Below are 19,160 nucleotides of genomic sequence, written 5' to 3'. Positions count from 1 at the left end.
CTTTCAAGGGAAGCGTATTTGTTGTTTTGCAAAAACCTTCATCTCAAGAAATTTTCTATCTTCTCCTGCTGCCTCCTGCTTGCAACCCCCATCATATTTTTGTTCTTTCCATTGTTTAATCTTTATCTTCTTTTGCAAAAATAAAAGTCAGGTGGGAAACTGTTTTTTTTTCTGGGCATTCCCAGAGCACGTATTTGCATTTTTGAGCAGTATCTCAATAGCATGGTGTTCTTCAGATAATCTGAAATTACAGAGGCTATGCAGGTAGCAATCACAGTACTATGCACAACTATAACTGACTATGCCAAGCAAGAATCAACACCCCAGAAACAAAACAGACTGGATGAAGGTGCAAAGGTTAGCTGGCAATATATGCAGTCCTGGCTCCTACAAACTGCAGGTTAAAGGGTAGTGACATCCTGCAGTGGAGATTTCTCCCTCTGTTGTCCAACCACAGTGAATTTCAGGCTTTATTTTACAGTCTTGTGTGGACCAGCAGCAAAGAGTGACATGGATTTCTGAAAGCCTTTAATATAAAGATACTTCAAAAGTTTCAGGAAACCTTGATCTAATCTGACAAATTGCAGCACCTCCAGAGGATTCATTCAACTTGAAGCATTTCTTTGCCTTTTATATTTTTTTTTAACCTCAGTCATGATGTGAGGAGGTGATAAAAGTGCCCCATCTCCCCCTCCCCCCATTGCTGAAGTCAAAGGCATCCAGTTTCTCCAACACTGATGTTCTGACATTTCAAGTAGTAAGCAACAAGGATTTGAGTTGTTTTTTGTTTAGGATTTTTTTGTGTTTGGTTGTGTTTTGCATTTTTTTACGCTTGCATGAGGGCTGGAACTGTATTTAAAAATACACCAGCTTCAGACCATAGAAAAGCTACAGAAGAGGTCAGTGGTGAAGAGACTTGTTGCTAGAACCAGTCTGGCTCTGGGTCTTAAGCAACACAGGCAAGTGGAAGGTTTCTGTAGAATAGAAAGGTGTTAACACAAGTGTCTGCAATAAAGCAGGAGTCAAGTGTCATGTTTTTACAACCTCTGGCTTGTGCCCATTCTTTAACCTCCCCATCCCCTCCCAAATCAGCATGCAGTGTTTAGCAGTGCTCCAGTCTAGCTGAGCCTTGGCCAGCTTTTTGGACAGCTTCATTCAGTGCTGTTGTTGCCAGCAGAGATCCCTGAATGTAGGTTTTCAAGTGGAACCACTCTTTCCCTTTCTTGATAAACTAGAGCTAAGCAAAGAGCTATCAAAACAGATTTAAAGAAGTACCAATATAAACAGGAACATTTTGCTGCTGTTTTGACTTGGCAGGACCAACTGCAGATGCCTGCTGAACTGGATAAACAGGGAACAGGGCAGTATTACACTTCACCTTTTTATCAGGGTTCAAGGCAAACCTTTCCCTCCTTTCTTCCTATTTTGTACATAGTTTGGAGTTCTTTTTAGAATTTACTTCTATTTTTAAGTTTCAGTCTTTTCCATTTTTCTGGAAAGTGAACTAGCTGAAACTGATTGTGAAGTTATTCCCTAGCAAAAGGTAAACATGAATTATGCAGAAATGCTTTTTTCACAAAAAAGTCTATTCTTTAGTTACTGGTTAAATGCTTGCATGTTTGAATGCCCTCTGTGTTATGAATAAGCAGAAGCTGCAAATCTGCCATCCTGGACCAGACCTGGAGCTGAGCAGATTCCCTTCCTGCTTGCAGTGGTCTGGGAGAAGGGCCAAGCACAATGTGTCAGGATTTCATACAGGGGAGTGGTAGTAGTTCACCTTCACACAAAGTCACCCCATTATGGGAAGGAGATTGTCTAAACATAAAAAGTCTTGTACAACTTTAATTCACCAAGACAAAGCTCTGATATTCTTGATCACCTTATACAAGCCCAATGGCACTTTAAAATTTGCTGAGATACCGTGTCAGGCCACCTCTGTGTTTCTGATTTCCACAGCTTAATTATAGACAACAGAGGGGTAAAGACCAGGGGAAACAGATGCTGCTTAACAGAATCACAGATTCAGCTTCTCCATGCATGATGCATGTCAACTGCTCCAGTACCTTTATCATCATTTTGGCCCTTCCCAGGACTCACTCCAGTATGTCCATGACTCTCTAGTACTGTGGAGCCCAGAACTGGACCCAGCACTCCAAGTGAGGTCTCATCAGTGCTGAGCAGAGGGAAGGATCACTTCTCTTACCCTCTTGGCAATGCTCTTCCTAAATGCAGCTTAGTATACAATTGACTTTCTTTGCAGCAAGGGCACATTGCTGGCTCATGTTCAATTTAGTGCCCACCAGGACTACTAGGTCCTTCTCTGCTAAGCTGCTTTCCAAATGGCAATCCCCAAGCTGGCTGCTAGTGCAAGACTTTACATTTCTTCCCCAAAGTGCAGGACTTTGCATTTATTGTTTTGAGCTTTATGTGGTTCCTGCCAGCCCATTTCTCCAGACCTGTGTACAGCAGCACAACCCTTTGGTGTATCAGCCACTCTTCTCAGTTTTGTGTTGCCTGCACATAATGGGTAGAAATTTGACATCAAGAGAAGCAAGCAGCCCTCCTCAGACCATAGAGAAAAGCTGGGTAAAACCAGGAGCTGGCTTCAGTCAGAAACTACCCTTTTGTGTGCAACAAGTTCTCCCCTTTACACACAGCAGCTCTATTTGTTATCAGTTTTTAGGCATACCATATCTATTTCCCTTCTGCATTATTTTCATTATCATTGAAAGCCACAGTGAGTTGTAATAGGACAGACCTATAAATCAGTTTTTCCTCTCTTGAAATTTTTGCCTATATTTATTTGGTCACATTACTCTCAGCACCCACTGGGATGAGGTTCCAGTCTCTATCACATCTTCCCTCTGCCTTCTGCTGCTGAGAACCTCAGCACGTCAGTTTCACCTGAGACCTCTGAAATATTGCCAGCTGTCATTAATTCTGCTGCCCTCTGAGCATCCATCTGCCCCAAAGGATCATACTCCTTTCTCCTCTCTGAATAACATGAGTCCTGTTATTTAATGATCCTCAGCAATAAACAGGAAAGACAGGAGAGCACAGGAAATGCCTTCCTGGGTCAAATCAATGTGTCTGTCCTGTTTTTCTGAGGAGAGCACACAAATCTTGGTGTTAATCAAGGTCCATTGTCCTTGTAGTGCCCCACACAGCAGTTGCAGAATTAGGGATGTTAGAACATCCTGGCTTATTTTCTTCAGGATCTGTTTATGGACCTGTTGTTCATGAAGTTTTTCTCAAGTCATTTTGCACCTGATGGTTCTGTCTGTCTCCACAACCTCCAGTGGCAACAAGTTCCCAATTTTTGCTAGTTGCCATGTAAAATTTTTCTTGCTGCTGTTATAAATTCATTCATGTTTCAGTGAGTGCCCACACTTCTGCTATTGAGGGATCAGGTGAACAACAGCTTTGCATTACCCTCACTATTGCATTCATATTTTGTAAGCCTCCATCATAGAATAGTTAGGGTTGGAAAGGACCTTAAGATCATCTAGTTCCAACCCCCCTGCCATGGGCAGGGATATCTCCCAGTAGATCAGATACTTAAAGTAATTAGAGAACTGATGTTGAGGCCTTAGAGGAGGAAAAGCTGTACTACTTGGTGCAGTAGAGTGTGGTAAAGAAATCTCAGGCAGCTCCTGTGGACAAAGAGCCAAGAAATGGAAAACAGGAGAAATAGCTTGAGCATCTCCTGGATGCAGAAAGAGAAGGAACCTTCTCTCCCAAGGTTTATAGCTGTTCAAACAAACAAGCAGAAAACAACAAAGAGAGGGTTAATATACATATATATATATATATAGCCCTTTCTGTACAGAATAAAATGTAATAGTCTTCAAAGTAAAGAACTTGGAGGAAAATCCACCCTGAACTTCATTTTTCACAGTGAAAAGTAACTAACTGATTGAAAGTAGTTGGAGCAAATAGCAGAGCTGCTTCAGTTCAGATTACTACAGGGTAAAATCCCAGTGCAAATGCCTGTAAGTTTATGAAAGCAATCTAGTTAGTCACAAGTGACTAGGACTAAGGATTAAAATAAAACACTGTGGGAGAAGTTTAAAAGATATGATCTCCAGCTTGAGATAGAAGACAAAGCTCCTGGAAAAGAACACAAAAGCAGGGAAGCTTTACAAGGGAAGCAAGCTTTAAGAGGGAAACTGCATCAGCAACAAAAGGGAGGAAAAGTGGCAAGATAAAGAGAGGCAGATAATTCTGATATAGAAAAGATAAGGCCAAAAGAGATAAGAAAAGAGGAAAAGGGTTTAGAACAAAAGTAGAACCGATCTTCAGATATTGGGTAATAGACCTTAAGTATTTACAAGAACAACAAGAATGAGGGTAAATATCTGTGTATTGTGCCCCATCTGTACTCTGCATGACCAGCTTGACAATATCTTTGTACAGTTGACCTGCAGTTTGTGAAGCTGCAGAAAGCCAACTCTCCTTTAATGTACAAGAAATAATTCTTCAGATGTTAGACACAGCTCAGAGAAAGCTTTCATCTGTCTAGGTGGAAAATGAAGAAATAATCTCTTTCAATAAACATGAGCAGCAGCAAAAAAAGCAAAGCCTTAAAGCTTCATTTGCCTCAGGTAGATGTTTAGGTAGGCCAAAGCTATGCCCCTGTGGGTGTTTTTACTGCTGGAGTTGCTGTCCACAAAAGGCACATACTCAGGTTTAAGACCTGAGCTATCTTCTGTATAATTTGATGCAAGGCTATTTTTTTCTGGCTTTAGTACCTGATCTGTCATTTAAATATACAACAATTCTTACTGCTTTAGTATCTCATAGTCTTTGCTAAATGACATTTCAGATGGAGGCAGTGATCTGACATCCATCTACGCCACTGCTGGAGAAGCAAAGTAGAAGAGCAGATAAGCAGATTTAATCTGCTGCTGCAAGCAGATACTAGGGGATGCATGAGGAAGGCTAAGCAGAGCCTCCTCCTTGCTGTCCTTCTGCAAGCTGTGGCCAGATAAGGGCACAATCAGAGCAGAAAGATTTAGATTAGATGGACAGCATCAGGGTAGTAAAATATCTGCTTATTCAGTGCTGTGGTTTTGGGTGGGAAAAGAGCCCCTTTCCTCACACATGCGTGTGTTTATCCTTTTACCCCATCAGGGTGGGTGGCTATTCTTGATTCTGGTTGAGTTATTCACAACACCCAGAGCACGGGAACTGGAGGACAGAGATTAAGTGACTTCCCCACCAGTGGTGACAACCAAGAAACAAACCCAGATTTCCTGCTTTGCCCTTTTGGTCTTTAACCACAAACATTGCCATCACAGGGTACTGCAAACCTTCTTAGCTTCTCCCCCTGCTCCACTGCTCCACACCATGGCACTAGGGTTGCTGAGGCTCAGGCATGGCTTTTAGTCCATTTGCTCCTCACACCTCTATTCCCACAGAGCTCATTGACTTCAAATGCCAGTGTACAAAGCAGAAAGGGTCCTGCTGGCACTGTGCATCCCCACTGCTTCTCCCAAGCATCCCCTCAAGGCTCTTGGCAGCCTCTCCACCTTCTACACAAAGGCAGGGGAAAGGCACACACCAGGTCTATCACTATCACCTGCAGCCTGCACTATACTGCCCATTGCATTGCAGCAGGGCTAAGGATTGTGCAAACTGCAAGGTTTTGAGGCTTATGCAAGAGTGACTCCAGTGGTTTTTGTTTGTGTCCAGCATGTAGCACCTGTAATACAGTGAACTGGTGTTTGTGACTTCTGATGTAGATGGTCCTGTCTGAAATGTCATTACCTGAAACCTGAAAAGCCTGTTTTTCTTGCACACCAGGGTTTATTCTTATTGCATAGTACAATCCTTCACTCAGGAATGATCACTAGCTCTCTCTGATCTTGCCACTGGCCTTCCAAACCACGGAAGAAACAGTCTCCCACTATCTACAGAAACACCCTTCCCTCCACCCTGCACCCCAGCAGCCTCAGCATGGTCCCTGTCTCAATCACCCGGCTGCAACTGCCTCCTTTATCTGTGCTGAGCAGCCCTTCCTCTGTCTTTCCACACTGCCATCAAGGGCTAAAGCAGCTTCCTGTAATATTTTCTGTGCCACTTGTATCTTAACTTTGCCTCAAGTAATCTGTGTGTCGGGTGAGCATTTTCCATGCCATGTCTTGCTGCAGAACATATATCTTGCTTTGCCCCCATCCCTCACACTTCGTCTGCTGCTACCAAATCTCTTCTTTACTCACTTGTGATTTTATGGTTTCCTGTTCTCACGACCTGGGTTCTCCAGGCAATATAATGTAAACTGCCAAACTAATTTGCTTTTAATCTTCTTATTAAAGTATTCAAGATAACTCTTGCTCTGTTACACTCAAAGTATACATTGCATGTGTTGGTTTCTCCTGCTATTCCCCAAGACCCTTCATGTTTTCAGACCAAAATGTGGTTTTAATCATTGCTGTAGTCAAGATTTTTCGCAAGAAATCAGTTAAAGGCAGTGTGCATTTAACAGCTTGACCATTAAAGAAGAATGTTTATATAGGAAAGTCTAAAAGAAGTTGCAAATGTTCTACATATTATGTCTTGAAACTAAAAAGAATGGGCTTCATATGGAAAATTCACAGCACTCTATGTATTTCCCTAGGAAATTAGGACATTTGGTGAATATTATGTTTTTAATATATGGACCATTACGAAGTATGCTTTGGAAAGGAGATATATGGAAAGGAACCATAACTGAGGATTCCCATGTTCTGTGCTCCTTTGTTTAATAGCAAGCAGCATCAATATCCAAGTTAACAATTTACTATGAAATTTACCTCTTTTTCCTTTTAGGAGGGGATAAAGAGAAATAATGCAATTAATAGATTAGTTTTAACTGAGGTTAATAAGAGATTCTTTAAAAGTGTAAATACTAGCTAATATACATTTATAAAATTTTGCTCATATTTATAGCATGCCTAAATGCAGAAGGAATGATATTTTCTACTGGTTTGTTAAAAAATTGATCTTTTGGTGGTCTTCTCCATGGGAAGAGCTGGACTGGGAGGTTTCTGCTCAGCACATTTGTCAAATTCAGTCCTTGACTGCAAGAATGTTGCTTCTCCATATATAAAAAATAACTCAGATGTGATGGGACACTTTTAAAGGTTATTCCAAGACTTTACCTCTGCTGAGAACTTCAAATGAGTGGCTGCCTTACACATCCCTGTGTAGTGACTGTACATGTCCCCTTCCTTTGAAATGCCATGCTTAATCTGAAATACATGGATGCAGCAAGATTATTTATGTGCCAAAATGTGTGCTAAGGTTTCTGCAGCATCAGGAACTTGTGGAAGAAATAAACCATTAAAAAGCCAGGCATTCCCACTGTCACTCTCTGCCACCCCACCCAAGTCAGTCACCTGCGACAGAGCTCTGAGCTCACTCTGGTTTCCCCTTAGACAACAGTTTCAGCAACTTTTATAGACTAAGAACATCACAACTCCAGAAAATGCATCCAGGGTAAGTATACTCAAGAAGTTAAAAAACATCTGTATCTTAGGACACAAATGATGTATTTTAAACCCACTGCAGTTCTGTATTCAGAGAATCAGTAAAATCAATCTCAGAAATGCTGGTGCTGGTCCATTCTCATTTTCCAGCAATACGCTCTTACCTCATGAGAAAATATGACTCTAGGGCTGGGAGAAATGATACTCAGTGAATCCATGCTAAGCAATCTCTGCTCAGGACTTCGGGATTTGCACTGGCTGTAAAGCTTTTCAGGTGGAGGTGACACTAATTGGAAGGTCCCAGTCTCATTTTTGCTATTGCTGCAACTGCAGTCATGGCAATCATCTGAGCTCCTCACAAAGTACCTATTGAATAAGGAGTGTGGAGCAGCAGGCTGCTTGTGAGGCTGCTCCATGTCTGGGGCTTGCAGAGCTCAAGTCCCATGACATCCCAGGCATGCCAAGAAAGATAGTGTTCAAAAAGATCTCAGAAACATCACAGCCTACACTTTCTGTCCAGGCAAATGCAGACAGGAGTGTGTGTATGTATCTAGCTGGTTAAAAGTGCCCACCAAATTATTTCATTTCTCATGTGATTGTGGCATTTAAGGGTAATTTAGGCCATGCTGGGATCTTAGATTACTTAAAGTTATGCCAACCCAAGCACTCAGTATCCAGGTGATTCTGTGTGGAGCCAAGTTTGCTCTGTTTGCTTTTCTCTGGTTCTGCCTTTTCCTTACTTAACTGCAAGAACAAAGCAGGACCTGGGGCTCAGATAGACCCAGTGCGTATGGCTGTTTGTGAACTGGTCCCCACTGTACCGTCTAGGGGAACAGATGAGCACTTTTAGAGTACAGTTAATGTCTTCTGAAGCATTTTTCTCTACCTGATCAGAAATGCATTGCTCTGAGCACCCAGTCCTGTGCTGCTGACATTGCTGGGAGCTATGCCCTCAGCAAGAGCCGTCTTTCGGTCTCAGGTACTTCTTAGACTTAAAGTTAAGCACATGTTTACGTTCCTGTGAAGCTGGTTTTAACCATATGTTGAAGAGTTTTGCAGGCCTCATGCCAGAATTCAATCATTTAGTGGATGGTTGGAGAGAAAGTGGTAACTGCAAAGACCTGCAATGGAGAGTCAGAAGGAAATGAGTTGGTCTCCAAATAACACCCTTGTATTCCCCATGTAACACCCTTTTATTAATTATCCCCTTATTTACCTTAGGAATCTGCCTGACTGATAGATGAAATTTTGATTTTTCAGCTGTTTAACTTCTGATCTCCCTGCCTGTTTTCTCTTCTAAAGTTAGCCTGAGTAAATATTTGACTTTGTCCCCTAAGCCACAGCATACCGTTGTGTAACCTAATAAACCCTTTTATTTCATTAGCACCAGTTTATCCAATGTTCCGGACTAATTGAGAGTGGATTTCCAAGAAGAAAACGGAAGAACATGTTCAGAGCCACGGACGCCTCCTCACCTGTTTATGAAAGACAACACGGGTTCTGCAGGACAGAAAAAATACTGGCATAAAACACCGCATCTCACCTCCCTGCAATTTCCTCAGTCCCTATCGATTCCCTGAACTAAAGCCCACAACATCCCGTGTCCAAACAAAAGTGAAAGCTAAAAAGTAAAGCTGCTGTTTTCCTCTGCCCAGGAGGGATTATTGGAGCAGGTTTTGCACTGACAATTCTGCCTTAGCAATGGGGGAAGCAGCTGGACACGCAGCTGGGAAGTGACGACCGTTGTCTTGCTTACAGATACTTGTTCAGCAGTGTCTGATCTTTGTGAGGAGGAGAGGAATCAGAGGGAAAGGCAAACACTGTGGCAGCAACAAGCCTGTGTCCCAAGACGGTATCCTGCTTAACCTCCCTGACCACACCGGAGCAGTGTGGGGCTTCAGGTAGTGACCACCCCCTGCCTTGCATGGTCACTGCTCTCACTGTACCCGTCATAGTCTCACCTTCAGACAGCTCGGATTGATTATTGCTGCTCTTTGGTCTCACTTTATCACTCAAAAGTATTTTCTGGGCTACATCAGAAAAACTTGGGAATATGATGCGTTATAAAGGTATAGAAAATACACAGCATAGGTCCTTTTCCAAGGAGCTTTGCCTTTAGGTGTGGGAACTTGAACAAAATTTGGAGTGAAGCTTGTACCCTGTAGAGTGTTTCTCATTGTGCAGCCACAGCGGCTCTGATGATACTGGCAACTGAACAGCAAAGTTGCTGTCTCAAGGACTCACAGTGTCACCCTTCAGAGCCTCCAGGAGCCACCCCACTCTCTCTGTTGACCCAATCAGATGCCAGGATCCACTCTGTAAGTCCCCTGCATTACTCCTAAACACTTATGTTCAGGCACTACCATATCTGGGCTGCATATCCAAGCAGGTGATTTGAAAATGGCCTGACACCTCTTCCCATTAGAGGAACAAGGACTAACTGATAGCACTCCTCATGCAGCAGTCTAAATCATACACTCTTTGTGGAACAGTTCATAGAATCACAGAATGGTTTGGGTTCATAGGGGTCTTAAAGATCATCTAATTCCAACCCCTCTGCCACAGGCAGGGACACCTTCCGCTAGATTAGGTTGCTCAAAGACGTGTTCAACCTGGCCTTGAAGACTTCCAGGGATGGGGCAGCCACAGCTTCTCTGGGCACCATGATCCAGTGCCTCACCACTTGCATAGTGAAGAACTTCTTCCTAATGTCTAATCTAAATCTCCTCTCTTTCAGCTTAAAGCCATTTCCCCTTGTCCTGTCACTACATGCCCTTAGAAAATGTCCCTCTCCAGATTTCTCTTAGGCCCTCTTTAGGCACTGGAAACTGCTCTAAGGTCTCCCTAGAGCCTTTCCTTTTCCAGTCTGAATAAGCCCAACTCTCTCAGCCTGTATTTGCAGGAGAGGTGCTCCAGCCCCTAGAGCATCTTCATGGTCCTCCTCTGGATTTGGTCAAACAGGTCCACATCCTTCTTATGCTGGGGTCCCCAGAGCTGGGCATAGTATTCCGGATGGGGTCTCATATGGATTTCCCCATAACTTGGTCCTTTTGAGGGGTATTTTCTGAGCCATTTCTAAAGGAGAAGGACCTGTAAGGGCTTAGACAGTCTTTCATGTGTCATATTCCAAAAATCATTCATAAATTCCTATTAAAAGTTCATGAGGCTGCTAAGCTACAAATGAGGACACCAAAAACACTAAGGGAAAAAGTCATAATAAACTATGTGTCCTCTTCTGACTTCTACGAACTCAGGACTCTGATCTTTCAAAGTCAACTGCAGATCCAGAGAATGAGCTCATGTCCTGCCTGTGCAGCGTGGCACTGCTGCTGCAGAGCCAAGACTCTACACAGCTCTGCCACTGTGAAACCAGCCCTTGCCCAGCGACAGGAGCGTGGCCGGCCAGGGACAGTGCACCCAGGCAAATCTGGTTTCTTTCCTTTTTGCTTTCTCCAGGGCTCCTGGAATGTGTTTGCACATGGTGGAAAAAATGCAAGAGCAGGGAGAAGCGGCCAGGAACGTCACTCTCCTGTCACCCTCCCTGTTGGCACAGTGGCTCACGCCAGCATCAGTACCAAGAGAAGCCACAGGAGCCCCTGATGCCTGTGTCTGGTGAAACACCCAGAGGTGAGATGAATTTCGGGGTAATCCAGTTTGGAATTAAAGGAGGAAAATGCATAATCTGCACAAATTTGGTTAATGCAGGCAGTGGAAGAGGCAAAACCTGTTTTGGTCAGAAAGCTGGCTTGCAAGGAGTACAAAACACTTCACAAACTTTCAAACCCGTCTACTCCTCCTTTTTTTTCATTAAAGGGCACATTTTATCCTGTCCTAAGCAACAGCAACAAGACTAATTAGTTTAACAAGTACAACAAATGGTTTTATTGACAAAAAAGAACCCTTTGAAATATACATTACATTCACAAAGGATTAAATTACACCCTATTATCCATTTTCCATAAAATAAAGATTACTTTGATAAATCACGACTAATGTTATCTTTGGCTGATAAGAACTCTGTGCTTATTTGTGTGGCTTCTATAAATAGTGTGTTCTGAATTTTTTTTTCTCCCTAAATATAGTCAGTGATACAGTCTGCCAGGCATTTTCCTGCAATTTGACAATACCACATCTGTGAACTAGGCAGCAAATGAAAGCTTCATTGTCTGAATATGAAACATGCAACAGCCTTCTTTCTTTTCTGTCAGCTGCTCTGCAGTAATCTATCAAACACCTTTCAGTCATAGCTTGCTCGATCAAGGTTTCCTTACTGATAAAGCAAGAGAGTAGAAATAAACTTTCTCCATTAAAACAACAGCTTCTGTGGTCCATCTGTATGCAGTCTGTGTAGTGTGAGGAGGGCGTGTCCTCATTTAGGCCTTGATGTACGTAAGAGATGTACATTCATGTGCATAAGATAAATGTGCATCTTCAGGTGTAAAGTGCTCCTTTGCATTTTGTCTTTCAATAGCTTTGCACCGCAGGATTCTGCAGATGACTGAAGATTTACTTACATCATCTTTGAGGGGATCAACAGCCTGTGAAAGATGTGAAAGATGGAAGTGATGTCTGAGTTTATTTCAGCGCTACCTGAGTCTTATGTGAAGTGGCTCTTTACTCAAGGATGTAGATAGCTGGGGTATCAGAAGGTGACCTTTGTGTGACAAAGGCTCACCCCGGTTTTGAGAATTCAGTAACTACATATACTGGGCATCCCCACCAGAGCACCAGCCCAGCAGCCTAGCTGGGCAGTGGACACCCAGTTTAGAAAAGCACAGAAGCACACGCTCACCTTTAAAATACAGACATAGTTTGATTGTGAAAAACTGAAGTTGGCTTCCTGCTGTGCAGCAGATGGTCAGAGAGACCTGCCCTGCCATACAAAGGGCATTGCCTCTCCTGTCCTTCTGGATGAACATCCAGGTCCAAGTTATATTAATTTCCCATTTTCTTTTAATTATTTCAAGAAGGAAGTTGGCTCCAGGTTCAGCTACTGCTTCGTATGTCCCTGGGGGATGCCAAGCATCTCATTTTACTCCAACTCACCTGAGGGCTAGAACTGGTGAAGCAGTTGCAGGATTGTCTTGGAAGATGTTTGCAAAGAGCAAAAAAGCAAAAGCTGAAGTTTAGTTTGCGTAAGAGCTAGGGGGAAAAATGCATAGGTTCTGGAAACCTTTAAGGAGTAAGTATGCGAGGGAGTTCAGTTACATGACATACCTTTCACTTCCACTGCCAGGTGCTTTTAATCCACAGTTTGAAGATTCTCCAAACTATTCAAACATGACATCAATTTACAGCATCTAACCCTACTACAGCTGTTTTGGATGGGCGCCTTCATCATAAGCAAGTGTCTCTGTCTGCTTTTTCCCTTTAGAAGCAGGTGGCAGAAGATTTCAAACAAACCCACACCCATGTCTGTGTTGCTTCTGGAGGGTGTGTTTTACTCATGGAAATATGTCTAACCCCTTTGTTTGATTTTCAGTGCTTTATAAGCTTCCCAGCCCCAGGGTTGCCTGTGAAGTGACTCAGCAAGGCAAGCAAAGTGATCAAAGGACAGATTGAGGTTTTTAAGTGAACGGAAAAGTTTAGCGGTTCTGAAAGTATTTTCCTCCAACACACATTTCAAAAACTTTAATAAAAATAATTACAGCTGAGTGTATTAACAGACAAAAGGCAGGGCTAGAGACATAAATCTCAGAGAAGAGGGAGGAACACTTTAAAATGCTGCAAAACGAATGTACTGCCACCTTTCCAAGCCTCCTCAAGCTTCTGTCTTCCTATCATAGAAAACAAAAAAATCACTGTGGCTGGGCTGCTGTGTGCTTGTTGCAATTAAAACCAATTTTGTTTTTAATTTCCATAGTGGTGTGTGCATTTATAAAGATGGGAGGAGAAAATTCTATATACAGGATTGAACACAGAGGCATCGTTACCAGTGTGGATGAACTATTTTGGGTCTAACCCAAAGTCAGCTCTGCATCTTGCTGTTTGATGGATATTCTGTGGGTGATAGTGTCATAGAATCATAGAATGGTTTGGGTTGGAAGGGACTTTAAAGTGCATACAGTTCCAACCCACTGCTATGGGCAGGGACACCTCCCAGTAGACCAGGCTGCTCAAAGCCCCATCCAACCTGTCCTTGAACACTGCCAGTGATGGGGCAGCCACAGCTCCTCTGGGCAACCTGTTCCAGTGCCCTACTACCCTCACAGTGAAGTCCCAGGATCCTGATTCTGTTTTGGAGACTCATATATTGGAGGTCAATGATAAGGTCCCTATGTGACAACTGGAGGTAGATCTAGACTTGGAGTCCTCAGGAGAGCCGCCACACACATACATGCCACAGGGCCAAACTCCTTGCTTATTCTGTCTCATGCCTCCCACATTTTGTAGATTTATGTATGGCTGCTAAATTCAAAAGAGAAGAAACAGAGCTGCCCCATGTTGTATTACACAATCCCAAGGGCTTGGGTGCTCTCCAGGAAGGTGGGAGCTATCTATTCCAAACTCCTTTGGCCCAGAACTCAGCTCACCCACTTCCCACAAAAGTGCTCTTTGCATCACACAACGATGCAAAAAGAGGCCTTGTATGCATCTGTTCCTGAATTGGGTTGTCAGTATTGAATGCCAATGCTGCCTACTATAGCCAGTATTCAAACACCTCTCTTTATCCCGTCTTCCCAAGCATATTGCTGCTCACAACAGGGTAAGGGACTCACTCTTTGAAAGCATGCCTCTCAAAATGAAGTGCTGAAGTGCTAAGGACCAACAGGAGGAGTGCTGACTGACTCAGCCATGCAGCTGAGCACCACTTCATGCACTGTCACGCCTGTCAGAGCTGCAGTAACTGAATACGTGCCCAGTACTGACACCCATAGCAATTCCATCTACTGCAGTGTTTATGGGTCATCCCTCTCACTGAACAATTAGAGGTCTGCGGTGCCACAGTTCCTCGTGTGTGAATCCTGGGAACTTCCAAAACAAAAAATGTCAGGAATGCTCAGCTAGAAGAAGCAGGTCAAAATCTGTTCGTCTTTTCCTTCCTCCTCTTACGTAGGCAAGCAAGAGGAAATAACAACATGGAAGGCAGAAATCAGTAAACCAAATACTTTTATTAATGTCCATTCTCATTTGTGACCCTTTGTCATTTACTTTAATTGCACAGACCAACATTAGTGATTGACTTTATTTTTGTAAGTTACAGTTTTTATAGCTTTTACATTTGCATAGCTTTATTAAGAGAAGACAAAATCATGGATAAGTCTCTACATGGACTGAAAGACAGGAAGCAACTTCTTACTAATCCTCATGCAAACTACTGACTGATTATTGGAGACTGAGGTTGAGTGTAATTTCAGGAAAAAGTTCCCTCTTACGAGCATGTTAATCTAATAACAAGCTACTTTATAAACCTTTCACAACTGATGTAATTTTCATATATTAGATAATAATTATAGGCATATTAAGCAATATTAACATTATTAAACAACAATGAACAGCCGCCCGAATCTATACTACGATAATGCAAAATCTGAGTAATTTAAAGTGCCTTACCTAATATAAGAGCATAATTTTCCATTACAGCTTTTCTAAGCTTCTAGAATGTTTTCGGTCTTACAGGTCTGGAGTTTTTAAACAGAGTAAATCCAACACTGACATTTACATAAAAATTTATGCCTGATCCAAGAACTCCAGGGACACTTATACTTTCAAATCCTCTTCCATTATACCAACAAATTATGCCCATTTGGAAAAGGAACTATTGCTTTATTGTGGTATTACCAAGGAAGCTGCTTTCTGAGCACACTGGATATATCTTGTGCAATGAGTTTTCAAGAGACTAAAATGTATTGCTGCTGCTCTTCCCTATTTCTTGCTCTTTTGTAAGCATACATCAAACTACAGACTTGGCTGTCACTAAGTATATATTTCATATGAGAATATTATTACTGATAAAAATGAAATATGTAAGTTATTCAATATGAATGACTGCTCATCTCTCCCCTGAGGTACGTAAATAAGACACGTCCAATGAGTGTAAACTCAGGCAACTGTAGTAACTCCATGGCACACAAAGAGAAGGAAAAAATCTTGAAATGCTTCCAAAAAAACAGCTCAAATTATCTTAGGAAAAACAAACAAACAAAAAAAAAACCACCAAGAACCCAACACAAACCCAACCAACCACCCAAAAAGCCTAATCCAAAACACCCCAAGTTCCTTTTAGTAATTTTTGTTTCCTTAAGGTTTCTCTATAGCAAGGCTTTCCTGAACGAATAATACATTTAAGAAATTTGCAAAGAATTATCATAAGGCCCAACAGAGAACAAGTGTCCTAAGTTATCTATTGTCCATTTTACTGGAAGCAAGGGTCCCCTAAATCGTAACTCTACATGTAATTAAGATTTCTACACAAAGCAGGTTCAGCTCTGCACTGAAGGAGAAAAGAAATTAAACCTCCACTCATGGCTTTCTACACATCAGCCCGGCTATCACATGTAATTCCCAGGACAAACTGTGGCTGCCACAGGTGAATTTAACTATAATTTTTAAGAGCAAAGAACACTGCGGACATCTAAACCATTAAGCTTTTGGTGGATCATTAACTGAATAAATGTGTGTACTAGACCAAATGGACTTTTCTGTACTTAAAAAAAGGCAAAACAAAAACCATGTACATGAGAAATGGCCACAGTGCTGTGCCAACCATTCTCCTAACCTTCTTTCTTTAGGTTTCAGCCTTAAGATATCAACATGTTTCAACCGGTATGAGGAATGCTACAGAATGACCGCATTAAAACAAAATCCTTCAAGTAAAACGAATTTATACAAATAACTGAAAGCATTAAGTTCCAGGTTCTGTACATGCATGTAGTTAAAATAGTTCTTTTTCTTACAGAAACAACCAGAACTAGCAACAACAATACTGGATTCCAATAAAGTACACAAATTTTGCCTCACAGATTTAATCAATAGGATTTGAAAAAAACAGCATCAAATATTCTGAAATGATTTATGAGCTGTAAAAGTGATGCACTTGAGACGTTCAAAGTATATCAGTTCTATCAAAATTACAGTTATCAGCATTTACTCTTGATAAACTGAGAAAAAGAGTGAAAGAACAGGAAAAAGAGCAAATAAAAGTATTGGCGAGTTTGTAAGAGACACTGGTTCACCCTCTAGTTGAAAGGATTATGTACAGCAAGGAAAAAGCTTTTTATTTTTCAAAGAGATTGCACATTGTCAAGGTCCATTTCCATAAGAGAAATACATTAAAATAATTTTTTATCTATATTCTATTGTCTGGCCTATAGAAGGTATTCAAAGACACAGGAAAGACAACTTCTGCCAAGCAGATTAAACAAAACTGCATTCCTACACATTTTAACAACACAGTTACACATCAAAATTCAAAACAGAAAAATAACTTGATGCAAATAGTTAACAAATACACAATTATGGATTCTGAAAAATCTGGGGGAAACAAGATTATGAAAGGAGTGCCTGAACTTGATGAGGAGATCTGTGTAGTATGGTTTCTGGATCCTTATATTCATTTGAAGGATCCATCACAGCTGCATATAACTCACTGTAAGCTCTGCAGACCAGTTCTGTTGACTGCTTTATTATCTGCTCTCTAAAAAAAAACAAACCAAAAACATAATTTGAAATTGTAAGGAATTGTACTACATACAAGGAATTAAAAATACACACTAAAAATACAGATTAAAAACCAATGTCAGTTACATTAAAAAGCTCTTTTGCTTCAACTGTGAAAACATCTTAAAGTTTTAAAATAAAAGAAGGCTTCATCTCCTTTCACTGTACACAGATAAACTCACATACATGATCTTGATAACCAAGAAATTAGCTTCTTAATTTTTGTAATCATGTAAAAAATAGTAGAAGAATATAATTTGCATACATTAGTTTTCCACCTGCACTCCCCTGCATCTTCTAAAAGACTGATAATCTTAGTGATCTGCCTTCTGCCTCCTAGGGCTTTTCACTGTCCTTTGTAAACAGACTCACTCTTTTTCATCTACCAGCAAATATATTCTATTTGCTTTATCTCAATAGCACCTGATTCCATAGTAAGTCAAAAAGTAAGAGCTGAAAGTGACAACGGACAGAAATATAAAAATTGCTACAGCCTTCTACCAACAATCCTACAAAGTCTGTGTCCTGTTATTTTACTGGATCTAAATGAGTAAGAATGCATGGAGATTGCATGCTAAATTCAACTGGAAAGTTTAATATTTTTCAAGGATCAACTAATATTTTGTTTTACACTGCACTGAATCAGTTTAATCACTATGGTAATGTACTTATAGTCACAGACACATTTTATTTATCAGAAAGGGTAGTTGCAACTGTTTTAAAGCCAAACTCATGCAAATGGAACATCAGGAGAAGCTGAGGAAAACAAGGTAACTATGGATGCAGATTCAGCCCTGCTGTAGTACACAGCAAAGGAACAAAGACACCAAAACTGCATCCACAAAAATCAGGGCTGAATTCACCAGCTGCTGGGAAATGACAGATCTCACAGACCAAGTGTGTAGAACTTTATCTTTTCAGGAAATAATTAAGCAGCAGAAGCTGTGAGAAAGACTAAGAGACAAAACCTGCATTGTATTCTGATGCATGGTATCCAGTTTTTTTATATACTATCAACTACCAGTATTACTAAGATTTTAGAATACCTGAAAAAAAAGACTGGCCTTATAATAGCAAATCTAGAAATACTGTTACAAGGAAAATATATTCACGGCTTTCAGGTAAAACACCTGTAATCTCTGATCACTGTCTGGGATCACTAAGCTGCTATAACATGACAATCTTTTAAGAAAGTATTGCACACAGAATTTGTACAAAACTAACTGTACTGCACCAAATAATATTAAAAGGAAAAGTTCATTAAAATATTCCAGAGGAGTGAACAGCATCAAATGATGCCGTTCACAAATCCATCAAATAATGTCAGTGTCATTAATCAGTACATTAGCATTTCAGTTGCCATAACAACATGATACATTTTATCACTAACACAAATGACAGCACCTTCTAAAAATAGTAATTCCAGCATTCAGTTCCTGTGATCCAACACAAATGCAAAGAGCTTTTCAAGACCAACAGTGACATAAATTAGTAACTTGAAACTTTTTAAATGAGCAAAGGAATTTGAAAGACAAGAGCATGCACTGCCAAATGTTGAATATTCTTTATAGTTCTAAAGCATAAATGATATTGCCAGTGAGTATTTCACACACCGGTCCCTCCTCAAAATGTGTGTTCTGATTGTGAGAACCAAAGAGCTCTTGGGTTGCAGCTCAACTGTTAGCACAGTAGACCACAATTATGTGAATTCAAGGAAGACATCTTCAAAATTTACATTGAACATCTGCAAAACTACTCAAAAATTACAACTGCTATAGCCAAAGATTAAAATTATAGTACTGGTTAAATGTTTTGCTCAAATCTTGAGATACTTTTGGATTTTGAAGGTTTATTCACTACAAAAAATACCAACCCTTAAGACCATGATTCTACAAGCATGCCCCTCTATAAACAGGAATCTTACCTTCAAAAGGACTGCTTATGTTTAAAGCTACATGGTCTAAGGCTGACAGATTATTTATTTCTTTTTCATATTCTGAGCAGAACCTGATCTATAGCACTGAGTTACAT

General features: G+C 41.0%; 1 protein-coding gene across 2 annotated transcripts in view; it reads right to left on the bottom strand.

Annotated features, from left to right (window-relative positions):
- Positions 1 to 14,562: 14,562 nt before the first annotated feature.
- COG6 (component of oligomeric golgi complex 6) overlaps positions 14,563 to 19,160 on the bottom strand; it is a 57,839-nt gene continuing 53,241 nt past the window's right edge. For both annotated transcript variants that reach the window (XM_005147697.3, XM_031047742.2), the window contains exon 19: positions 14,563 to 17,106. In XM_005147697.3, coding sequence (XP_005147754.2) covers positions 16,959 to 17,106 — 148 coding nt within the window. In that variant the 3' untranslated portion in view covers positions 14,563 to 16,958. The remainder of the gene's footprint in view (positions 17,107 to 19,160) is intronic.

The sequence above is a fragment of the Melopsittacus undulatus genome, chromosome 2 (assembly GCF_012275295.1).
Source record: "Melopsittacus undulatus isolate bMelUnd1 chromosome 2, bMelUnd1.mat.Z, whole genome shotgun sequence".
Taxonomy (NCBI): Eukaryota; Metazoa; Chordata; class Aves; order Psittaciformes; family Psittaculidae; genus Melopsittacus; species Melopsittacus undulatus.
This window is presented reverse-complemented; position numbering and strand designations above follow the sequence as displayed.